Source organism: Orcinus orca, chromosome 15 (assembly GCF_937001465.1).
Source record: "Orcinus orca chromosome 15, mOrcOrc1.1, whole genome shotgun sequence".
Taxonomy (NCBI): Eukaryota; Metazoa; Chordata; class Mammalia; order Artiodactyla; family Delphinidae; genus Orcinus; species Orcinus orca.
The window spans coordinates 38,228,917-38,255,479 of NC_064573.1; the positions used below are offsets into that span (position 1 = coordinate 38,228,917).

The following is a 26,563-nucleotide window of genomic DNA, read 5'->3' on the forward strand; positions in this document are numbered from 1 at the left end:
ATTTATTAGGTTCACCCATCTGTGAAGAGTAGCATTTCCTTGGCTACTAAAAGTATATATTTTATTGACTAGGATTGTTTATTGACTTAAGGGTACAGCTGTTAAAGTGATCTGGCAATCGATCCTACAAGCACACTGAATTTATCAGCAAGATACCCAGACATTCGGAAATGGTCTTAATATTACGGCTCCAAAAAGCAAAGCTTCAGGCACTATTCTAGGATCTCTTGAAATTTGTAGTTACTTGAATACCAGATCATTCACTGGTCTTTTTTTTCTTATTAAGGATTTCATGTACCATAAAAGTAATACTCTATTCTTTTTTTTTTTTTTGTAGTTAAATAAGTTGGATTTATTATTTGCTGCAGCGAGGGGAAACACACACCTTGGGGAAACATGGATGTGTTAGGAAGATCCTACTATATAGGATTTGGGCTTTGACTGAGTAATTTGAGGGAAGCAGGTGGGAGTTTGCTCTAGATTGGATGCTGTCAGAAAACAGGGATGATTCTATGAGTGGATATTTCAATAAGTTTTATCTTTAGGGAGGGGAGACTCACAAGAGGATAAGCTATAATTGGTAGAGAAGTAGCAGTCACTCATTTTGGCCAAAAGAGGGGATGTATGGTAACTTGTGGGCTGCACAGTGACCTTGGTTTTGTCTGTATTTAGATATAATTATGAAGTGGCCTTGTTTTGTCTTATTTTATCATGGTCTCAGAGTAACCTTGCATGGGGTTAGTGTTCTGTGAGATTGTTTCTGTTCAGTAGGGGAATAACGTGGCCCACAGTGAGTGCTAGGCCAGTTTTCAAGTGTCACGTACCGCCCCCCTCCTCTTTTTTTCCTTTCTCACAAGTTCCAGGTGATGCTGATACTACTGGTCAGAGACCACCAGCCTTTGAGAACCACTCTCTGAGAGGGTAAAGAGACCTGAGACCTATGTTTGGAACAGGTACATAATAAAGTAATAGTGTATTCTTCTTAATTAAAGGCAGTACTTCTGGTTACTATTAATTACATAAGACTAAATGAAATACGGCGATCAATGTTCAAGTTCAGGTGGTCACTGTAATATGCATAAAAAACACTGTACCTAAAGAAGAACAAAAACTGGTACTGAGAAAAATCAATATATGAAGTTAGGCTTCAAAAAGGGTGTCTTCAATGTTGGAATAATGTTGAAGTTAATTTTTGTGCATGGTGCAAAGGGTCTAAATTTATCTTTTCTGCATGTGTCCAATTGTCCTATCAATGCTTGTTGAAAAGATTATTTTTTCCGCATTGAATTGTGTTAGCACCTTTGTTGAAGATCAGTTGACCATAATTGCTAGAGTTTATTTCTGAATTCACAATTCTGTTCCACTGGTCTAAATGTCCATCATTATGGCAGTACTATATTCTTGGAAACTGTAAGTATTAGTTTTCTATTTCTGTATAACAAATTACCACAAACATAGCAATTTACAATAACACAAATTTATTACCCCACAGTTCTGTAGGTCAGAAGTTCAGGCAGGCTTGGCCAGGTTCTCTGCTTAGTTTCTCACAAGACTGAAATCAAGCTATCAGCTAGGCCAGGTTCTAATTGGAAATACCTGAGGAAGAACCTGCTTCCAAGCTCAGGCTGGTGACAGAATATAGTTCCTTGTGGCGGCAAGACTTAAATCACTCTTTTCTTGCTACTGGTCAGAGACAGCTCTCAGCTCCTAACCCCTTCCATCTTCAAAGCCTGCAATGGTATGTTGAATACCATTCTTATGCTTTAAATCTCTCTTTCTCTTTTGCTCCCAGCTGGGGAAAACTCTCTGCTTTTATCATGTAATTAGGTTAGGGCCATCTAAATATTATCTCCTTTTTATTATATAACATATTATGGGAGTAAAACCATTTCGGCAGGGGTCAAAAGTCATAAAAGTAAGGTTAAAATTCTATCTACTATACTGTACCTTTAGAGTAAACATTAAAATTAGAAAGAGTGATCTTATACTTTACTGTTCTTCCTCAAATTTTTTGGCTATTAGTATTACTCTGCATTTCCATATAAACTTTAGGATCATCTTATCAATTTCTGTAAAAATGAAATTATCAAAATTTGCTGGAAATCTGATGGAGATTGCAACAAACCTACAGACTAATTTGGGGAAAATTGCCATTTTAATAACATTGAGTCTTGCAACCCATGAACATGGAATAATATCTTAGATCTTTATTTCTCTCAGCAATGTTTTGTTATTTTAAGTGTTTTTATTGCACTGCTTTTATTAAATATATCCATTTTTGAATTGTTCACTGGAAGTAAATAGAAATAACATTGACTTGCATACTGATCTTGTATCCTGCAACTTGGTGAACTTATTTATTAGTTCTATCATGTTTTTGTGTGTGTGTGTGTTTGTGGATTTCTTAAGATTTTCTACATATAGGACCATGCTGTCAATGAATAAAGACAGTCTTATTCTAGTAATATAGAGAAAATTTTCTCCAACAGTTCTGCCTTCTGTCCTCCTCCCTTTGTGCAAGTACACATACACACACACACACACACACACAACGTCTTTATATCTTAGAAGCTCAACAATACAGTTTTATAATTATTGTTTTATTCAGGTGTCTTTTAAGTTTTCTATTTAAGAAAAGAGAGATATGCAATTACTTTTACCAGTGCTCTATTTCTTTATGTGAATTTGAGTTGCTGGCTTATGTCATTTTCTTTCATCTGAGCAGACTTCTATTAGTATTTATTGTAAAGCAGATAAGCTAGCAATGAATTCTCTCAGTCTTTATTTATTTAGGAATGTCTTTATGTCACTTTCATTTTTGAAGGATAGTTTTATTTGATTGCCAGTTTTGTTTTTCCTTCAGCTCTTTGAATATGCCATCCCACTGCCTCGTTCCTCCACTGTTTCTGATGAGAAGTCAGCTGTTAATCATATCTTTGTTCTATGTACAAATCTTTTATTCCACAAGGAGTTTAGTAGTACATTTGAGTCAGACATATAACAGATATCCAAAGGGCATAACATTTTTGATTTGGCTTCTTTGTCAGTTAGAAGTGTGGTGACACTTCTGGACTGCCAAGCAAATCTGGGCTTCTTATAACAGACTCAAAGATAGCTTAGTATAGATAGAATTAAAATAAATATTACACAGTAAATACACATTAAAATGCATAAGTAGGTTAGACAGAATTAAAATGGTAAGGAGCTCTATTAGCACATGCCTACATGAGGCAGTTAAAAAATGTTTAACCAAAAGAATACATGAAAATAATCACAGAATAGGAAATAGTCCCAAGACACTGTGGCCCTAAGCACTACAAAAACTCTTTTAACAAACTATAGAGACAATAGTAATGGAAACCACCCAGAAACAATTAAACATGCACTCAGCAATGATTTACCTATTATAATTCAGATTCTGTCCAGTCCATGACCTAGACCTAAATAAAGACAGAACAAGTAATCATAGGAAAAATGGAAATGTTTCTATAAAAGGCCTTTTACTAGATCAGAACAGCATGGATTCGTTAATATCCATTGCCCATGGCTGAAAAGTAATGATGATTTTATCCATTTTAGAGAAAAGGGGGAAATCTCAAGATGAATCCAAATCTACCTTTTTATATCTACTTGGCAAAAACATGGAAGAGTTAAGAAAAACATTAAGGCAATCTTGCATAGAGACATTTTCAAACTGCAGTGGGAAAAGCTACTCAAAGTGCTGCCTAGGCTTTCTCTTAATATAAAGAATACTGTGGAAATACCATACCTCTCCTGAAATGATACAGCCTATCAAATAAAATTAAAATAGAAGTTATAAGCATCAGAGTTTAAGGTGACATTATTTAAGTTCAGATTCACACACACACAAAATAGTAACACTCAACTGTGACAAGAAGAGCTATATTCTAAAATGTACTCTGGTTAAAACTATGGTTACTAGATACTCCCATGTCCAAGAACAAGGTTATACTGTGGGTAAGTATTGTTTCTTAAGATAAGGAAATGGAGTAACAGACACACATCAGTGAGGTATCTCAGTCTAAACAGAACAAGTGAAAAATCTTTCTAGATTCCACAATGAAGAACTTGTAATGCTGAACAAATTACAAGATGAATGGAGAATGCATTCATCTTTGAGGCAAAGCAAGAAAGAGGATGGGGGGAAAAGCAAGGAAAAAATTCGCTCTGTAAATGGAGCAACTTCTTTTCAACCAAATGGCAGAAGTAAAAAGAAAACCATAAGCTAGCACATTCTTCTGAAGAACTGCAAATTTAATAAAATTATAAACAAAACCTATAATGAGCAAGTTGAGCCACATGGCAACCAACACAATGAAGAAACAAAAGAAGTCTCTTAAAGTCAAATGAATGCCTCATGAAAAATGAACTACTGCATCTCTATCACAAAATCTGAAGGTGAGTTTAAAAAAACCTTATTTCTTTTTGCTTTTTATCTATTTATCTATCTATTTATTTATTAAACATCTTTATTGGAGTATAATTGCTTTACAATGGTGTGTTAGTTTCTGCTTTATAACAAAGTGAATCAGTTATACACATACATATGTTCCCATATCTCTTCCCTCTTGTGTCTCCCTTCCTCCAACCCTCACTATCCCACCCCTCTAGGTGGTCACAAAGCACCGAGCTGATCTCCCTGTGCTAAGCGGCTGCTTCCCACTAGCTATCTATTTTACGTTTGGTAGTATATATATGTCCATGCCTCTCTCTCACTTTGTCACAGCTTACCCTCCCCCCACCCCATATCCTCAAGTCCATTCTCCAGTAGGTCTGTCTTTATTCCCGTCTTGCCCCTAGGTTCTTCATGACTTTTTTTTTTTTCCCTTAGATTCCATATATATGTGTTAGCATATGGTATTTCCTTTTCTCTTTCTGACTTACTTCACTCTGTATGACAGACTCTAGGTCCATCCACCTCACTACAAATAACTCAATTTCGTTTCTTTTCATGGCTGAGTAATATTCCATTGTATATATGTGCCACATCTTCTTTATCCATTCATCTGCTGATGGACACTTAGGCTGCTTCCATGTCCTGGCTATTGTAAATAGAGCTACAATGAACATTTTGGTACATAACTCTTTTTGAATTCTGGTTTTCTCAGGGTATATGCCCAGCAGTGGGATTGCTGGGTGGTATGGTAGTTCTATTTTTAGTTTTTTAAGGAACCTCCAGACTGTTCTCCATAGTGGCTGTATCAATTTACATTCCCACCAGCAGTGCAAGAGTGTTCCCTTTTCTCCACACCCTCTCCAGCATTTATTGTTTCTCGATTTCTTGATGATGGCCATTCTGACTGGTGTGAGATGATATCTCACTGTAGTTTTGATTTGCATTTCTCTAATGATTAATGATGTTGAGTATTCTTTCATGTGTTTGTTGGCAATCTGTATATCTTCTTTGGAGAAATGTCTATTTAGGTCTTCTGCCCATTTTTGGATTGGGTTGTTTGTTTTTTGGATATTGAACTACATGAGCTGTTTGTGAATTTTGGAGATTAATCCTTTGTCAGTTGCTTCATTTGCAAATATTTTCTCCCATTCTGAGGGTTGTCTTTTGGTCTTGTTTATGGTTTCCTTTGCTGTGCAAAAGCTTTGAAGTTTCATTAGGTCCCATTGTTTATTTTTGTTTTTATTTCCATTTCTCTAGGAGGTGGGTCAAAAAGGATCTTGCTGTGATTTATGTCATAGAGTGTTCTGCCTATGAAAAAACCTTATTTTGAGAACAAATAAAATTTTATGTTTACCTGACATTTTGGCTACTCACAGGAAAATCAAATAGTTTCCCACAATCTCTAGTGTATTTGTGCTCTGGCATTCAAAAAACTGGATTTCAGATTAAGATCCAAAAGAGGGTTGGTCATAGAAACAAGGGCTTGTAAAGCAAATTTTCAATATTTTTAGCTATCTCAAAGTTTTCTTGTCTTTCTCTCTTCAAGAAAATATGGAGTCAGACTGTTTAGGTTCATATCTTGATTTCCTAACTTGCTACCTGGATGACAAGGCAAGTCTCTTTTTCTGCCTGGGATTCCTCCTCTGTAAAATGGGGATAATAACTTCATTGGGCTACTGAGGGACTAAACGATTTAATGCGTGTTAAGAGCTTAGAACAGTACCTGGAGCACACAGTATTTACCATATTAAATTTTGTTAAATAAAAATTAAAACTTTATTAGGCCAACCTATATTAGGTTCTGAGTATAAAGAAACCAACAGGATGCTGTTTTTAAGAAAGCTTGGTGAGAGAGGTGGATGAACAAACAATGATTACAAAAGAACAAGAACAGTGCTATGATACAGATGAGTAGTCTATTTGTGAGCACATAAAGAGGACCTCTAACTTTACCACATCCTCATTCAGAGTGTTCACAATGATGCCCTTCCTGACAGGAAGTAGATTTGTCCACCAAATCCACCCAATTCCCATGAGGGTGAGTGAGAAGGTGCTTACCTTTGCTTAGCTAAGAAAAGCCTGTCACAAAGAACAAATCAGATAACAAAGGAAACGGGTGACAATCTCCACTTGGTATTCAACAAGAAACTTATTTTTCCTCTCTAGGTTCAAATAGCAGAGTCTACAAGTGCTCTCAATTTCATTTTCATTGTATGTACAATATAATCTAAAGTCTGACCACCGGGCACTTCCTGAAAACATGGTTTTAAAATTTTCTCATGATTAAGTCAAAATGAAAATTCAAAAGTATCTCCTTTTTTTTTTTTTGGCGGTACGTGGGCCTCTCACTGATGTGGCCTCTCCCGTTGCGCAGCACAGGCTCCGGACGCGCAGGCTCAGCGGCCATGGCTCACGGGCCCAGCCGCTCCGCGGCATGTGGCATCTTCCTGGACCAGGGCACGAACCCGTGTGCCCTGCATCGGCAGGCAGACTCTCAACCACTGTGCCACCAGGGAAGCCCCCCAAAGTATCTCCTTTTGAGAGTATACTTTCTCCATACCTGTGACCAACAGTTTCTTCCTAGTATTTGTAATTTTTTTAGTTTTGCTCCTCAGGGTTGAGGTTAAGAGAGGCAGTGTTAACTATGATTGGTCTCTAGGGAAACCTCTAAGAATCACTCTTTTAAACATAAAACACTACCCTTTAGAAAGTTTTATTTTCCCCTCATTTCAGCAGTAGATAGAAAAAGGGCTAGGCTTCCTTATCTAGATGTCTTTAAACTCCCTAATGACTATTTCTTGACTCTCAGTCTATATCCTTAACTACTGGCAATTGAAAAGTCCCTCAGCCTCTCCTTCACTACCCTTGGCCAACGTTTTTGTGCCCTTTAACATCTGTCATAGAGACAGAGGGAGTGGAAATGTAAAGACTAAAGTCAGAAATCTGATCGTCATGTTATAATTTTCTCTAACCCGACCATGAGAGCATTAGGAAAGTGCCACCTTAAAAACTGCCTGCCCTTTTCAAAGTGGCAAAACAAATCCAGATAAAAGGATTAGCTTCCACCTTCCTCTGCCTCATTTTATAGCACAGGTTTTCAGAAAACAGAACAAAAGAAAGTATTTCCAGTTAGAATACAAATTAACCATTCATACTGTGGTTCTTTCTTATAAATATTGTGACTTCAAAAAAAAAAAGGGAGGGTACGTTAAAAGTCTAAGCTATGCCACATTCCAGCAAAATTATTATTCTTTCTTTTCTTTTTACTTTTCCATATGTCCAAACTTGAGGTTTAAAAATGGATCTTCTTAGCCGAAACTCTTAACCCATCTGAGACAGGTGTCTCTAGGTTGAACAGAACAGTGTTCTTTAGAAGGTTACAGAAAACCATTCAAGACCTGCTACTATTCAAAGGGAGAGGATAACCCTTTAGTTAGTACATTATCCATGTTTTAATAATAATATGAATGACTCTGACACTCTATATAGTTTTTTCTACAACATTTTAATACGAAAGCTATCCTCATCCATTTAAATTCATTTGGATATGAAAAAGACAACCAATGTCACTTGCTAGAGGGCAAGAAGTAAGTCTTCAGAACTTGTTTCACATCACAACTGGCAGGGTTCTGAACTTTCATTTAATTATATAATATATACTATTTGATGATATGTATATAAATGTTAATATGCAAACACTCTCATATATACTTATGTGATTAATACATATATACAAACACAAAATCATGCTAAATGTTCCAGTTTTCTCCAGTTAAAGCTTTTACAATTTGCCAAGACACTTTCATTACTCTAAAACTCTAAACATGAGTTAGAAGAGGCTTATGAGTAAAAAAAAAAGAGCCCACCTGATCTTCATTAAGTAACAAGAGCAGTGGGTTTTCTTTATCACTCCTGCTGTGCTTTCATACAACCAGGAGCTTCCCTCCTGACCCAGAGCCTGCTTCAAGTAATCATTCCTGACCTCTGGGCCCCAGGAACAGAAGAGGAAAGGGAAACAGGGAAGTAAATGAAGCCAACTCAATCACATGCTGTAACTGTAGGTCTAAAGACAATGTTGTATACAGTGAGACAAAGTAAAAGGCAGATAACTCTTCTGACATCTTGCTGATCCATTAAAGACAAGAAAAGGTAAGAAAAAAGATGCTTACCTGTTGTTCCTGAATTTTAGCAGCACCAAGTTCTGAGAGAGACACAGTGAGCTTCTCCTGCTGTTCTGATAGATATTTCTGATAGAGGCTTAGAAGTTCTTGGCATTCTTTATACTGTAGCTGAAGAGGTGAGATTGCAAATTAAGGGAAAAAGCTAATAAATGGATTTAAACTGCATATATTGGTATTGTTTTTCAGATTTCAACAAACAAAATAGAGACAGAAATGTAACCATACTTGGTGAGAGTGCAGGTAAGCTATAGTCTTCAGAGGAACACAGCATACGTACACCCCTCAAAATCATGAAACAATAATTCACAGGGAGTAACAATGTTTATCCTATTAAAATTTTTCTTTCTCAAGTCTTTAAATTTGATAAAAACAAACATATGCACAAGAAAGAAGGTGGACCCCCATCTCACACCATATATAAAACTACCTGAAAATGGATCACTGACCTAAATTTAATAGCTAAAACTATAAACTTTATAAAAGCAAATCTTTGTGACCTTGGATTAGGCAATGGTCACCTAAAAGCACAGCAATGAAGAACAAATAAATAAATTGGATTTCAAATTTTAAAACTTTGTGCTTCAAAGGACACTATTAAGAAATTGAAAAGACAACCTCCAGAATGAGAGAAAATATTTGCAAATCATACAAATGATAAGGTCTGGTATCCATATATATGTAAAGATGTTATATGACTCAACAATAAAAACTATTACCTAATTAAAAATGGACAAAGGACTTGAATAGACATTTCCCAAAATAAAATATACAAATGGCCAAGCAGCACAAGAAAAGATGCTTTACATTGTTAGCCATTAGCTACTAGGAAATGCAAATCAAAATCACAGTGAGATACCACTTTGCATTTACTAGGATGGCTATAATCAAAAAGACTGACAATAACAAGCACTGGTAAGAATATGGTGAAATTAGAACCCTCCCACATAGCTGATAGGAATGTAAAATGCTGCTGCTTTGGAAAATAATTTTGCAGTGCCTCAAAAAGTTAGACACAGAGTTACCATATGACCCACAATTCTACTCCAGTGCCCCAAGATAATTGAAAATATAGTTTCACATTAAAAACTTATACATGCATATTCAGAGCAACATTATCCATAACAGTGAAAAAGTGAAAACAATCCAAATGTCTATCAAGTGACAAATGGATAAACAAAATGTGGTATACCTATAAAATGGAATATTATTCAGCCATAAAAAGAAACAAAGTATCCCTACATTCTACTATATGAGTAAAACTTGAATATATTATATGCTAAAGAAGCCACACACAAAAGGCTACAAATTCTATGTATGTTGTTGTTTAAAATACCTCTTCCAATGAGCCAGGGAAAAGAATACTTAGTTCTAAGTATACCAGATCACAAGTAAGAGTTACATTCATCCATGTTCACTTTCTGTCCTCCTCTCCAATTTTCTGAAGTACCCATTATGTGAGAAAAGCTAAATGGGGAAAAAAAGAGAAATGTCCAGAACAGGCAAATCCATATAGAGAGAAAGTATATTAGTGGTTGCCAAAGATGGAGAAGGGCCACAGGGAGCACTTGCTGATGGGTATGCGTTTTATGGGGGAGGCAATGAACATGATCTGGAAGTAGAAGGCTGTCTTTGCACACCTTTAGGAATATACTCAAAACCGTTGAATTCTATACTGCTAAAGGGTGATTTTTATTGTATGTGAATTATATCTCAATAAAGCTGTTACTAAAAAATTCAGGGTAGAAGTGATGATACTGTTCTGGTCAAAGTAATTACTGCCTAATTTACATAGGAGGTTCTAACTATATTAAACATAACAGGAGCCCGCCCCTGGTGGGGGAGTTGGACGGGAGGAGTGGGGGAGAGGAGAAACGAATAACTGAAGTCTCTCCAGTTTACAGCTTCAAATTTATTTATTTTGACGTGGATCTACTCGGCGCCAACTTGTTGGTGCTTCTCCCGCTCACCCTGGGCCAGGGCGTGTATTGACTTCAGTGTTGGCCTCGTGTTGTTGGTATTCACTATCCGATCCAGACAGGGAAGTGGTCAGTGTGTTTGTTGGGTGGGGTGGGAGGGTTGAGGGTGGAGAGGTACAAGTGGAAAAAGATGTACTGAAGGCCTGGAAATTTTCGCAGCAGGAAGTCAGGAGATTGACTCAGTCTTGCAGCGAGGCTCGGAGCAGACCAAGGTCGCAGGTAGAGGTCACACATGTTGAACCATGGGAGAAAGGAAGCAGGAAAACAGCTGGCCAAACAGGGATGTGCAGAGGGGTTCAAGGTGTTGGGACAGGAGGAATTGTTTCTACAGCTTTTTGCCTGTTATACAAATTATTTACTCTGAAGTTAACTCGCAAGCAAGTGATGGGTCTTATAACACACACAGACTCTCCATATATTAGAGCCCTTGGATTTATGTATATAAGGTATACACAGCCCCCTACAGATCTATGGGATTGGTTTGAATCCTTCCTTGATGATGAAGAGGACCTAGATGTGAAGGCTGGTGGAGGCTGCGTAATGACCATTGGAGAAATGCTACGGTCTTTTCTCACAAAACTGGAGTGGTTTTCCACTTTGTTTCCAAGAATTCCGGTTCCAGTTCAGAAGAATATCGATCAACAGATTAAAACCCGACCAAGAAAAATCAAGAAAGATGGAAAGGAAAGCGCTGAGGAAATAGACAGACATGTTGAACGCAGGCGTTCAAGGTCTCCAAGGAGATCACTGAGTCCACGGAGGACCCCAAGAAGATCCAGAAGTAGAAGCCATCATCGGGAGGGCCATGGGTCTTCTAGTTTTGACCGAGAATTAGAAAGAGAGAAAGAACGCCAGCGACTAGAGCGTGAAGCCAAAGAAAGGGAAAAAGAAAGGCGAAGATCCCGAAGTATTGATGGGGGCTAGAACGCAGGCATAGCAGGAGTAGGGAAAGACATAGAAGCCGTAGTCGAAGTCGTGATAGGAAAGGGGATAGAAGGGACAGGGATCGGGAAAGAGAGAAAGAAAATGAGAGAGGTAGAAGACGAGATCGTGACTATGATAAGGAAAGAGGTAATGACTGAGAAAAGGAGAGGTCAAGAGAACGGTCCAAGGAACGGAGAAGTAGGGGTGAGGTAGAAGAAAAGAAATATAAAGAAGACAAAGATGATAGGCGGCATAGAGATGACAAAAAAGATTCCAAGAAAGAGAAAAAAACATAGTAGAAGTAGAAGCAGAGAAAGAAAACACAGAAGTAGGAGTAGAAGTAGAAATGCAGGGAAACAAAGTAGAAGTAGGAGCAAAGAGATATCAAGTAAACATAAAAATGAAAGTAAACATAACAGGATTATGATTAGATTTTTGTCCCATTTGTTTGGTTTTGCATAATGTCAATTTAGTCAATATTTCATTAATAAAAGCATCATCAGGAAATTTTCTGCCCATATACCTCCCTACATGTTTTACAGTCTAGTATGAAGAACATAACAACCTAACTTGGGGTACCCTCTCTCATAGCTCCTCAAACTTGCAAAGTGCTCAGGAAGAAGATACTAAACTGCACAGATCGGGTGTCTGGAAGACAGGGAGTTCTATCCAAGGGAGAGTTCCCTGTTCCTTATTTCTCACTGTGGTAATTTCTTCCCAAGGCTCATTCTTCTCTCAGATCATTTCTGAATCTCCCTAACACCTAATTATATATGCTGTTGTATAAAAATTACTGTCCAATAAGATTATTCTGTATAAATACTTTTATAACAGGTCATCATGATTAAGGGTGGGAATAGTATTTCTTAAATGTCAAAAATGGTGACTGGCTTCAGTGTTCTTCTTAACATTTTCATAACCATATCATTGCTTCTGGGCAGATTCCTATTCTAATAACTTTTGCCAATCCTGACTGAATAAATAACCAATTGCTTCATTATTCTCATTGTTAACCTTTAACAAAAACCAGAGATGGCTTGTAGAAGAGGAGCTGGTTCATAATGAAAGGATAGGTTACTAAGCTAAACAATACATTAAGTAGAAGAGCATGTTTAATACTCAGCATCTTAAAAACAACCACAACAATACAATGAACAGTGGTCTAGATAAGCTAATATGTTTTCAAAGCCAATCTATATCAGACCAGGTTGGTTTTACATCTCCATGCTTTTCCTCAGCAAGTTCAAAAAGACAGGAATGATTTGTGGCGGTCCCAAGAGCCTCTGCCAGCTATGATGTATATAAAAAGAATTTTTTATTCTAGCTGTTACCATAGGCAATAATGTCTGTAATAGGTGAACATATTAGCCTGGACACAGAATATGAATTTGTCTCGAAAAAGCCAGCACAATTATACAGTCTAAGAGTTAAATGTCAGCATCTGAAGACAAATTATAGGCAAATTCATTTAAACACATGCTATGTGGCAGAATATAAAAACAAGCAGTCCTATCTTTATCAATTTTTTATATCTGTACTGATTCACCAGATTTTGAAATGCCCTCCCCTTTCCTGTAAAATCCAAAATATATGTACATGCAAAACAGTAATTTTCCTTCCTCCTTAGCACAATGAGACTTCAACTCTCCATCTGGAGAGAGAGATTTATGTTAGGAAAATGTACGTAAAATGCCTTCTTAACTGATTTGGGGGAGGGAGTACAGTGAGAAAGAAGACATATTTAACTCAAGCCTGGCCAACTGACAGAAAAGAATGCAACAGATGAAGGAAATTGAACCTAAGGGAAGGTGTGCACCAACCATGATGTGAACCTAGCATACTGCTGGTCTGCCCAACGACCATCAAGAACTGAGAGAAACTGCAGTCATCACAGCCTCATCAAAGAAAGCAAGCTTCGTAAGATAACAGAAATAAATATAAATTAATATTGAGCAACATCACATCAAAACCTAAACATATCAAATTAATTAGCTGAAATGGATGTTGGAAATGGTCATTTTGCAAAGCTTAAAGCCTTAACTCCAAAATGCATTATATAGAAAAATAAAACTAAAGATTGAAGCAGAATGAATAGGGAGATGAAAGAATAAAAACTGTGTGAGAAAAATCAGGGGTGGAAGTAGAAGGACCAGAAGACAGAATATACTAGTAGTATGCTGTCCAAGTGATTGTCTTAAACTGGAAGAATTCCTCTGGTGGAGCAGAGACCACTCCCATCACCCCATCTCACCCTTGCCTCAGGTATTTAGGATACTTGAATCTGGTAGTTTACTACGTAAATCCTGATCTAATACAGAATGAAATGAAGAAAGGTCTCCATGAGAGAAGAAAAGGAAGAATAATCAATTTTTTTAAAACAACTCCATTTTGGGAACCGACTCCTCAGAAAAATGGCTGATTCCCATTCTGGGGTAGGGAAAGTACAAAATGAGCTTGAAATTCTTGTTATTTTAATGTAAGAAAGTGTTTAAAGACGAATAGATGAGGGCTTATCAAAAGGAATAGCAGCAACCCTGAAGGGGACTCAGCCAAATTTGGGACAATCTGAGCATCAAAAGGAATGACTCTAATTAATAGCAATTTAAATAAATAAAAATCTACCAGTTCAGAGTGATACTTCAAAAGAAGGGAAGAGTGAAAGTGGAAAAAATTGAAGTTCTTCTTTATAGAAAAATGCTAATTATTTAGAAGGAATGGTCAAATTTTAAAAATCACCACTTTGCAATCCCCAATGTAATAACTAATTCAGGTGAGGATCATTAATTGATATTAAAACCAGTACGTAAGAGGTTAATAAATAACATATTCATAAGGCGTCAAGATTAGTTATTTATAGCAAAGAAGAAAATGTACCTTTAAATGGTAAAATCTGGTAGTCATCACCTAAACAAAGTAAATTAATGTAGGATTACTAATAGTGAAAAAACCAGACATTATGTACCTCTTAATGTCTGAAGCAGGCAACATCACCTAAGAAATATTCTTGCCAAGAATGTTTTACCTGAATCAAACCAAATCTGTAAATCTAACTCCCACTGCACAGGAATTAAAAGAAATAAAGGAACAAATTATATTATACCACAAGGAAACAATCAGACAAATCCATAATGTGGGAGATTTTGCAAAGCACTTGACCTGAACTCTTCAAAATGTAAAGTCATGGGGGAAAAAAGTGGGTAGGCCTATTTTAGATTAAGAAAGCAAAGACACAACCAAATGTAAGCCATGAATCAGACTGAATCCTGGCTCAGGAAGAGAAACAGCTATAAAAGACATTCTTGGGACAACTAGGGGAATTGGAATAGGGACTCAATACCAGTTGATATTATAGAATTACTGCTTATTGTCTTAGGTATCATAATGGGGCTTATAAAGATTCTTATGAATGTGAAGTACTTAGGGGTGACATATGACACCAGCCACTTTAAAGTAGTAAAAAAAATAAGCAAAATAAATTTTATATATGTAAGTAAATAAATTTATTTACTTATATAAATTTATAATATAAATTAAACATAAATATGTATATAGATTTGTATATATATATACATATATATGAGGAGGCAAAGCAAATAGAGCAAAATGTCAACAACTGTGGAATCTAGGTAGCAGGTATATGGTGGTTCATTGCATTATTCTGTCAACTTTTCTATATATTTGGAAACTGTCAAAATAAAAAATTGTAAAAATACTTTTTTTTGTTTTTGTTTGTGTTTTTTGTGTTTTCTTCTTCCTACTATTATTCAGTCACTTCTTGTCTTCCTACTCCCACCATAAGTTATCATGAAAGAAGCAGAAACCTAAACATCAGGTCAGACTCATAAGAGCTCTACAACTCCATTTATCTGTGGTCATTAAGTCAGGTGACTAACTCTCAGTATGGTCTAATGATACACTAACTGGAACCTGTCATTTGAGCGAAGAATAGGCACATCCATGGCAGCAAAAGGCCATATAAAAAAGGCCCATTAAGGTTTCTTCCAGTTATTTAACAAAGGTACTAAGGTAGAATGAGTAAAAGCACAGACTTAGGTGTCATCCAACACTCTTGGCTCAAATCTTAATTCTGGTACTTAGTAATGATATAACTTTGACAAGAAACTTCTCTGACACCCTCACCTGGGAATAATAATACCTACCTCACTTCACAGGGCAACTATGAATATGAATGAGCTAATAAAAGAATTTAGTATAGGGCAGAGCACAAGCATACATTCAATAGACTTTTTACATCAAGGGAACAAGAGATAACAAGTGCTGGTGAGGATGTGGAGAAAAGGGAACCCTTGAAAACCACTGATGGGAATGTAAATTGGGGAAGCCTCTATGAAAAACAGTATAGAGGTTCCCCCCAAAATTAAAAATATGATCCAGCAATTCCACTTCTGGGTATATACCCGAAGGAAATGAAATCACTATCTTGAAGAGATATGTACACCCTCATGTTCATTGCAGCATTATTTGCAACTGCCAGGACATGTAAACAACCTAAGTGTCTGTCAACAGATGAATGGATTAAAATGTTATACACAAACACACACACACATATACATATATACGATGCAATATTATTCAGTATTAAAAAAGAAGGAAGTCTTTCCATTTGTAACAACATGGATAAAAACTTGAGGGCATTATGCTAAGGGAAATAAATCAGACAGGGAAAGAAAAATACTGCATAATCTCACTTATATGTAGAATCTAAAGAAACTGAACTCATAGAACGGAGAGGAGACTGGTGGTTGCCAATGGCTCAGGAGGGTGGGGGAAATGGGTGAGCGTGGTCAAAGTATACAAACGTACAGTTTTAGGATGAATAAACTCTACGGAATGTAATGTACAACATGGTGACTACAATTAACAACACTGTATTGTATACTTGAAAGTTGCTAAGAAAATACATCTTAAATGTTCTCAACACACACACACACATGTAATAGGTGTGTTAACTAATCTTATTGTGGTAATCATTTCACAATATATACATATTACACCTTAAACTTACATAATGTTATATGCCGAATACATCTAAATAAAGCTGAGATAAAAAAGACATCAAAGAGTTTAGAGAAAGATTTAAATAAATAAGGATAACATGTTCTGGGAGAGACATTTAAACAAAGGGTACAATGAACTTTTTTAAATGGGGGTAAGTAGTCACTTTGACAACACTGAGAGGAAGTCAGAAAATGTTTCAGAGAAGATGTGACCCTAGAAATGAATTCTGGAAGAGGAGTTTACAGATGCACTGGGTAGGAAGGGAAGGGAGTACCCTTGGCTGAAAGGTCATCAGGGGCAAAGGCATGGAGAAATGAAACAGATTTGCACATTAAGGGAACTGCAAATAGGACAGTATGGATGGTCAACTGGTGGTGAGTAGGGAGAATGAGTGAAGAGGCTGCAGAGACAAACAGGGGCCAGATCTTGAATGTTACACTAAGTTGTTTGGATTTTATTTCTATATAACCCATTGATGTCTTACAACCTATTTGTATGCTGTAAAGATACCTTTGGTCAGAATGTGAAGGGTGGAGTGGAGAGCTTGAAGAGAGAATGAAAGCAACCAATTAGAAAATGGCTATAACAGTCTAAAGCTAGAGATGGGAGGGGTCTGAATTGAAGTAACAACGGAAGGAATTAGGAGGTGACTGAGTTGAAGAGGGAAATTTAAGACAATGTCAAGTTATAAATTGGGTAGCAAGACGTATGACCAGTTGTATGATGCACAGTTCCATTTACCAAGACAGGGAATGCGGAACAAAGAAAAGGTATGGGGGAAGGGGTGCAGCTTTTGACACACTGAGCTGGAGATGCTTGGGGAGCATTTAGTTGAGGTGACCAGTTGGGACATTTGAATCCCTAGGCCTGGAATTCAAAGAAGAGGTCTCATTAGAAACAGATTTGGGAGTTAATCACTTTGTAAGTGGTGGCTGAAGACACAAAAGTGTTTAACATTGTCTAGGAAAGTATTCAGTTTTGTTTTTTTGTTCATTCTTTCATTCATTCAACAAATAAGCACCGTTAGGCCAGGAATATTTGTCTGTTTTGTTTACTGCTGAATTCCTTAGCTTACATAATAGGAGCTCAATAAACACTAATATTTACTGAGTACATTAACTCCAGAGACTGTGCCAGGTGCTAGACATACAGTGATGAACAAGACCAACACTGTCTCCTGCAGGGAGCTTACCTCCAGCAAGGAAGGCAGGTAATCAAGCACATACTTAAGATAACAAATGATGAAAGCAATAGCAAGAACATTGATGTAGTTCTATGCAAGCACTTCCTAAGGGGACCCAGATGATGGAGGAGCCAGGGAAAGCCTCTTGGAGAAAAAAATGTTCAAACTGAGAGAAGAGAAGAGGGCCAATGTAACAACATGTAAAGGGCAGGCAGAGAGGAGGAGTCAATAGAAAGATGTAGTCAACTGTGCCCAGTGGTGCAGAGGCCACACTAGTTAAAAGATGACATTGAGGAGGCTACAGTGACCCTTGCCAGAACACAAGTTTGTTCACCATTTCCCCCACTGTTTGGCTAGATCCTGTTTTCCCATCAGAGAGAAGCTCCTGAACAGAAAGAGCTATTTTATTCAGGGTCCCTCAAGGTAAAGACAGCTGACCATGTGCCTCCCACTCTCACACAGTCCATTAGTCATGAGGCTCTCAGGGGATCTAGAACTCAAAGAGCTTCACTAGGGCAGGTCCTCCTTTTACTCTGAACACCTACATACTACTTAATATATAAAGACAGCACATACTCAATATTCTGCTTCAAATGTTTTGCCTACCCCCAGTCCTACGCAATTCCTACTTATCCTTTCAAATTTAGCTGTATGTCAGCTCTTCCTCCTAACTTTGACCTCCATGCAGAATTAAGCACTTCATTATAGTAAACAGCATAGATAAAATTATTTGATTATGTTACTATCACCTGAAGTGGCCTGTGAGTTCCTGAAATCATAGTATATTAACCTTGATCTCTCTCTATCACAGCAGGCACTTTAAAAACGAGAAATGAATAAAGGAATAAAACTAAAGGAGCACCTACTGAATTTCATGTGAGGTTTGGATTTGGAATCAAAGCAAACCAAAGATAGGCTATGTGGTCTTTAGCCAAGAAGACACCTAAAAATACCAATTCATTAAAAATTTTAAATTGTTCTAACCTCACAGATTTTCCTCTCTTGAAGCAAATAAAATTTCTGATCATGTTATATTTCTTACTGCACAATCATTTCCTTTTTTCCCTTTTCAACAAAAGAACATATTTTCTGAGATAAACAGTGAGGTCCAAATTATATATCTAGTTTGGCACTCAATGACAATATGTGCAATTGAAAACAGATTACTGGTAAAAGAAAAACTGATACCAAGATGAACTGACTAGCAGAGCTAGACAAGAATTTCATATGAATGTTTATACTCTTCTATTAAGTTGTGATCTGTACGGGGGTACAAACCACTGATACAAGTCTGAAATTATCCATTTAATTAAAAGAGGAATTTATGGGAAATTTCCGGACAACAGTAACCTGTTGGGAAGGGAAACAAATCTCCAAATCAAACAGGGGAAAACTCAATGCTCTGGACACTTACAAAGGGAAGAAGAGGTAAATGCCTCACCCATTTTCTTCTGGACTCTACTCATTCTGTTTGAATAATAGCAACAAAACAAGAAGCCATGGAAAGATACCTAATTAGAATATATAACTAGCTGTATAAGAGTTTTCTAAGCCTTACGGTCTTTACCTTGTTTCTTGCAGAGTCACAGAACAACATGGGGCAGAAACAGACTTGGAACTAAGATGCTTTACATCATGTATTTCGCTCAGATCATTGAAGCCTGAGGTTTTCCAGGAAACCAGCTATACAATGGAGACACAATATTTATTTCTCCAACTTTAAAGGCAAGGACCCTTATTTAAAAGTTCATATGCAGATATCTTAAAAAGCAGGCTATCAATGTACCAGGTTGATTAGAATTTTGAATTCTTTATACTAGTTTCCTTTCCACATAACACTCTAAGGATATACATTTTTTCAAGCATTCATAGTAGATGTTAAAGACAAGGTTACAAAAACATTTCTAATGAAAGTCATGCATTTTATCTTGCTTCTAACCTGCCTAAAAATGTATCTTTTGCGTAAGGATCCCTGTTTCAGCTAGACCTGAAGTATTTTCTCCATTTGGAAGGCTGCTTTAAATCAATACAACTTTTTTTTTTAACATCTTTATTGGAATATAATGCTTTATATTGCTTTACAATATAAATATTGTATATAATGCTTTACAATGGTGTGTTAGTTTCTGATGCATAACAAAGTGAATCAGATATGCATATACATATATCCCCATATCTCCTTCCCCTTGCGTCTCCCTCCCACCCTCCCTATAGCACTCCTCTAGGTGGAGACAAAGCACCGAGCTGATCTCCCTGTGCTATGGGGCTGCTTCCCACTAGCTAGCTATTTTACATTTGGTAGTGTATGTATGTCTATGCCACTCTCTCACTTAGTCCCAGCTTACCCTTCCCCCTCCCTGTGTCCTCAAGTCCATGATCTACGTCTACATCTTTATTTTTGTCCTGCCCCTAGGTTCTTCAGAACCATTTTGTCTTTTTTTTTAGATTCCATATATATGTGTTAGCATACGGTACTTGTTTTTCTCTTTCTGACTTACTTCACTCTGTATGACAGAGTCTAGGTCCATCCACCTCACTACAAATAACTCAATTTCGTTTCTTTTTATGGCTGAGTAATATTCCATTGTATACATGTGCCACATCTTCTTTATCCATTCATCTGTTGATAGACACTTAGGTTGCTTCAATGTCCTGGCTATTGTAAATAGAGCTGTAATGAACATCATGATACATGACTCTTTTTGAATTATGTTTTTTCTCAGGGTATATGCCCAGTAGTGAGATTACTGGGTCATATGGTAGTTCTATTTTTAGTTTTTTAAGGGACCTCCATACTGTTCTCCATAGTGGCTGTATCAACTTACATTCCCACCAAGAGTGCAAAAGGGTTCCCTTTTCTCCACACCCTCTCCAGCATTTATCGTTTCTAGATTTTTTTGATGACGGCCATTCTGACCAGTGTCAGGTGATACCTCATTGTAGTTTTGATTTGCGTTTCTCTAATGATTAGTGATGTTGAACATCCTTTCATTTGTTTGTTGGCCATCTGTATGTCTTCTTTGGAGAAATGTCTATTTACGTCTTCTGCCCATTTTTGGATTGGGTTGTTTGTTTTTTGGATATTGAGCTGCACGAGCTGCTTGTACATTTTGGAGATTAATCCTTTGTCAGTTGCTTCATTTGCAAATATTTTCTCCCATTCTGAGGGCTGTCTTTTCGTCTTCTTTATGGTTTTGTTTGCTGTGCAAAAGCTTTTAAGTTTCATTAGGTCCCATTTGTTTATTTTTGTTTTTATTTCCATTTCTCTAGGACGTGGGTCAAAAAGGATCTTGCTGTGATTTATGTCATAGAGTGTTCTGCCTATGTTTCCGTCTAAGAGTTTTATAGTGCCTGGCCTTCCATTTAGCTCTTTAATCCATTTTGAGTTTATTTTATTGTATGGTGTTAGGAGGTTTTCTAATTTCATTCTTTTACATGTAGCTGTGCAGTTTTCCCAGCACCACTTATTGAAGAGACTGTCTTTTCTCCATTGTATATTCTTCCCTCCTTTATCAAAGATAAGGTAACCATATGTGTGTGGGTTTATCTCTGGGCTTTCATCCTGTTCCATTGATCTGTATTTCTGTTTTTGTGCCAGTACCATACTGTCTGGATTACTGTAGCTTTGTAGTATAGTCTGAAGTCAGGGAGCCTGATTCCTCCATCTCTGTTTTTTTTTCTCGAGATTGCTTTGGCTATTCAGGGTCTTTGGTGTTTCCATACAAATTGTGAAATTTTTTGTTCAAGTTCTGTGACAAATGCCAGTGGTAGTTTGATAGAGATTGCATTGAATCTGTAGATTGCTTTGGGTAGTAGAGTCATTTTCACAATGTTGATTATTCCAATCCAAGAACATGGTATATCTCTCCATCTGCTGGTATCACCTTTAATTTCTTTCATCACTGTCTTATAGTTTTCTGCATACAGGCCTTTTGTCTCCTTTGGTAGGTTATTCCTAGGTATTTTATTCTTTTTGTTGCAATGGTAAATGGGAATGTTTCCTTAATTTCTCCTTCAGATTTTTCATCATTAGTGTATAGGAATGCAAGAGATTTCTGTGCATTAATTTTGTATCCTGCAAATTTACCAAATTCATTGATTAGCTTTAGTAGTTTTCTGGTAGCGTTTTTAGGATTCTCTATGTATAGTATCATGTCATCTACAAACAGTGAGAGCTTTACTTCTTCTTTTTCGATTTGGATTCCTTTTATTTCTTTTTCTTCTATGATTTCTGTGGCTAAAATTTCCAAGATTATGTTGAATAATAGTGGTGAGAGGGGGAAACTGTGTCTTTTTCCTGATCTTAGTGGAAATGGTTTCAGTTTTTCACCATTGAGAATGATGTTGGCTGTGGGCTTGTCATATATGGCCTTTATTTTGTTGAGGTAAGTTCCCTCTATGTCTACTTTCTGGAGGGTTTTTATCATAAATCGGTGTTGAATTTTGTCAAAAGCTTTTTCTGCATCTATTGAGATGATCATATAGTCTTTATTCTTCAATTTGTTAATATGGTGTATCACACTGACTGATTTGCGTATATTGAAGAATCCTTGCATTCCTGGGATACACACCACTTGATCATGGTGTGTTTTCCTTTTAATGTGCTGTTGGATTCTATTTGCTAGTATTTTGTTGAGGCTTTTTGCATCTATGTTCATCAGTGATATTGGCCTGTAGTTTTCTTTTTTTGTGACATCTTTGTCTGGTTTTGGTATCAGGGTGATAGTGGCCTTGTAGAATGAGTTTGGGAGTGTTCATCCCTCTGCTATATTTTGGAAGAGTTTGAGAAGGATAGGTGTTAGCTCTTCTCTAAATATTTGATAGAATTTGCCTGTGAAGCCATCTGGTCCTGGGCTTTTGTTTGTTGGAAGATTTTTAATCAGAGTTTCAAGTTCAGTGCTTGTGATTGGTCTGTTTATATTTCTATTTCTTCCTGGTTCAGTCTCGGAAGGTTGTGCTTTTCTAAGAATTTGTCCATTTCTTCCAGGTTGTCCATTTTATTGGCATATGGTTGCTTGTAATAATCTTTCATGATCCTTTGTATTGCTGCAGTGTCAGTTGTTACTTCTCCTTTTTCATTTCTAATTCTATTGATTTGAGTCTTCTCCCTTTTTTTCTTGATGAGTCTGGCTAATGGTTAATACAACCTTTTTTGAGTTACAGGAGCTAGCCTAGAATTGTAGAAGAAAAGGCTGTTATCACACCCCTCCCCTCGTCAGAAGCTACTTTATAAGGCAAACTGCAGTAACAACGATTAACAGTTGAAAATTTCAAATTTCAATAGGGGTAAATTCCTGACAACACAGACCACTGAAAATGGTCTGCACACTAAGCTCTCTAGACTGTGAAAGGCCAATAAGTGAAGTTATGTGTATAATGCTTTGTGAAGCAGGGCTAAACATACCAAGCCAGGGCCTACTATCTCCAGCCATGAGGAACAGGGTAAAAGCACCTTAGAAAGAAGTCATCTCATTCTGCTCCCTACCTTCAAGAAGAAGAGTCTTGTTCTTGTCATTAAATTAAAACCCTTCATCAACTATCAATATCAATATATACAACACCTCTCTCTCTTCATACACCTCTATTTGTGTACTTGAAGTATTTATGCCGCTGTGTAAGATCATCCATTTCTGAGTGGAAATGTAAAATGAGTGTAAGAGGTCCCTTAATCTTCTCTTTTCCAAACTAAATAATCCAGGGGCATTACGCTTCCCTCATATAGTTCATCTTCCAGCCCTTATCAGTTTTGTGCTTGTCATCTCTTCCTTCTTCAGTTCCTCATTAGAGTTCTTTTATAAGAGTCAGACCACCATCGCCTACTAAACAATTAAATGTTTATCATCAGGAATAGGTACCTGCATTAGAATATCTGAATACGGCTCAGTATAACCTCTACTTGGGGGTGGGGTACTTCTAAGTGCTTTAAATAAATTATATTTAACCCTCATCAAAAGAAAAAAACATAAAGTACTATTATTACTCTCACTTTACAAATAAATTTGCAGCACAAATAAATTTGTAGCACAGAATGGCTAAACACTTATGCAAGGTTAGTTACTCTGCCAGTGAGCTGGGATTTGGAGTATAGTATACACAGGTATCACCTGTGAATCTCGTTAGAAAGCAGACACTGATTCAGTAGATCTGAGGTAGGGCCTAAGGTTCTACATTTCTAACAAGCTTCTGAGGGATGCTGATTGCTGGTCCAGGGACCACACTTTCAGTGTGCATATCACCTCCCAGAACCCTCCCTACTCCATATCAGTGGGAGGAGGCCCATCCTGCTTCCTTACGTTGAAGTGTAATACATTATTGGACTCTGTTGCTTCCTCCCTTTAATCTATCCTTACAAATGATGATGCTTTTTCTCTTTTTTGGTCAACTGTTTTGTTTTGGAAAGAAGCATACAGAAATACATTTCTATTGTGGCTGACTACTGAAGTCATAACAATTAGCAAGTATTAACTGTAAGGCTTGACAATCTATATTGGGGAAGAGTCCACAGGAAAAAACAAACAACCACATTTTGTCTCTTCTACTTTCAAATAGATATCCAACCCCTACCTTGCCCAAGCACACTTTTAAGCCTAACTTTATAGTATAACTTCTGAATTCAGTTTAACATTGCAGACCATTAGCCTTGGGGAATAGCACTCTCACCAAAGTTGCATGCACTTTTTAGTGCAGTATGAAAATATGACCAATATAATAATTCTAAGTAAAAAATCAAACAATTTCCATAAAATAGTATTCATAACTAGAGTAAAAAAGGAGAGTTCTTATAGAATGGAATCACATCTAACATTTTAAGGTTAAATTGGAAGAAGCAGCAGGAATATCTCATTTCTTCCCTCTTTGAAAATGACTAGGGCTACTGCTCACAGATGTAAATTACTGCACAGAGAAAAATTAAGTAACATCTATGTGCAGGTTTATTATCTAAACCCAGCAAATGCTGCAAAAACCGAAGGTAATAAAGCATTTTATGAACAACTTCACTTCACTGGTTCCTAACCTAATTGAGCTTACGTGAACTGTTTAACAGAATGATATTTAAAAACCTGCTAAAGAACCAGATTATTTACTTGACCCTCCACTCAAGAAAAGTTATAGAGAAACAGCCCAAAGTATTCAAGGAGAAAAGTTTTACAGTGTCATTAAAATCAAGAAGTTAGGTTTTTGACTTACTATTTTTTAACAATATTGACTATGAAATAAATTAATCCAAGAGGCCACACTTAAAAGAACAATCCCTGAGACCTGTGTTTTTATCCACATATGCTTAACAGAGAATTGAAATCTACCATAAAATTCAAAAGTAATGAACTGAATAGCCAATGATTTATATTCTATTTTTTGACTAGTTTAAGAAATTCTACTAGGAGGCAGAAACTTTATATATTTAGTTTCTGTCTAGTAGTGATATTTTTTTTTGAAAAATCAATTTTAGCTAAATCAATTCACCCATGTCTGCACTGGGAGGGAAAATATCATCTTATGGACTAAGGTAAAGTGTCTAAATACAATAGGATATGTTCAGAAAATTGAGTCAATTTAAGTAGCCAGAAAAAAAATTTTAAAGAAAAAAGTAAAATAAGTATAATGGGATTTCTGGTTCCAGAGAAGATGGCGTAAACATAATTTTTCCTATCTCTTTCACTAATGGTAGTTAAAAGTCCTGGTCATGATATACAATATAAACATAAGAAGACTCTAAAAGATGGAGAGGTGGTAGAATGGCTAGGAGTCTCAGAATCTGGTGAACAACACAGAGGAGAGCTGCCTAGTTTTGTTTTTAACCTCATATATCCAGGACTGAGTGCTGGAGAAAACAACAACCCAGAAATGGCAATGGACACAGACAAAAAGAAAAATCCAAGAGAGGCCTGCTTTCACCAGCCAAAAGAAAAAATGGGGGGGGGGACCTAGCAAAATGTAAACCTTTTAGACAAGAACTGCCTTAATCGAGCCAAACACCACAGAAAAGATTGCGACACTACCCCACCTCCATCAGCAAAGGCTCAGTGAGGAACTTAGACTTCTAGGTGTCCCTCTATTCCCCCACCCCTCTCTGCTGGGGTGGTATCAGAGAAGACTGAATGGGGAAGACTGATGGTAATGACTCCCTCCCCTACCTCTTTCACCCTCATGATTATCAGCAGAGGTCTCTTAGTTTGGACTTCCACTCCCATCTACCTTTAATGAGGTATCCTTCCCTACTGGGGTGGTGTCAGAGGAAGCTGAGTGGAAAGCCAAGAATTTCATGACATATCAGCAGTAACAGTGGAGGCCATTTGGGAAGCCCCTGTCCAAGCCAGGTGGTGTCAGCAGAGGTCTAGTACAGCACTGAACTTCTATTCCCCACCCAGCAGTAATTAAGTGCCCACCTCACCCTGGGTGTCAAAAGAGGCTGAGTAGGGACCCTGGACTTCCACCTTCACCTAAATGTAATGAGGTGGAGCCTCCTCTTTCCCCACTAGTGTGATGTCAGAAAAAGTCTGCTAAAAGAGATGATTTAAATAAGACCATAACATAACACTCAAAATGTCTAGAATACAATTAAAAATCACTTGTCATACCAAGAACCAGGATAAACTTGAAGTAGAAAAGACAATCAACAGATGCCAATACTGAAATGACACAGTTGTTGGAATTATCTGACAAGAATTTTAAAGGCACCATCATGAAATGCTTCAATAAGCAATTACAAACACACTTAAAACAAATGAAAAAAGTCTCAGCAAAGAAATAGAAAATATAAAGAACAATCAAATGGAAATGTTAGAAATGAAAAAATAATAACCAAAATAAAAAGCTTACTGGATGGGCTCAGCAACAGAATGGAGGGTACATAGGAAAGAAT

General features: G+C 36.9%; 2 protein-coding genes across 12 annotated transcripts in view; one reads left to right on the forward strand and one right to left on the reverse strand.

Moving 5' to 3' along the window:
- KIAA1328 (KIAA1328 ortholog) overlaps positions 1 to 26,563 on the reverse strand; it is a 391,560-nt gene that overhangs the window by 248,563 nt on the left and 116,434 nt on the right. For 9 of the 11 annotated variants that reach the window (XR_007471679.1, XM_004283444.3, XM_033412323.2 and 6 more), the window contains one exon: positions 8,587 to 8,714. Coding sequence is in view for 10 of the 11 variants with exons in the window: in XM_004283444.3 (XP_004283492.3) it covers positions 8,587 to 8,714 (128 nt within the window). In the remaining variant the exon portion in view is untranslated. Of the gene's footprint in view, positions 1 to 8,586; positions 8,715 to 14,372; positions 14,403 to 26,563 lie in introns of all 11 variants that reach the window. The other 2 variants (XM_033412331.2, XM_033412332.2) reach the window with 2 other exon arrangements.
- Positions 10,760 to 11,919, forward strand: LOC105748753 (pre-mRNA-splicing factor 38B-like). Its single transcript, XM_033412337.2, is given in 2 exon segments — positions 10,760 to 11,487; positions 11,490 to 11,919. Coding segments are annotated over 2 exon segments (798 nt in total). The 5' UTR covers positions 10,760 to 10,856; the 3' UTR covers positions 11,657 to 11,919.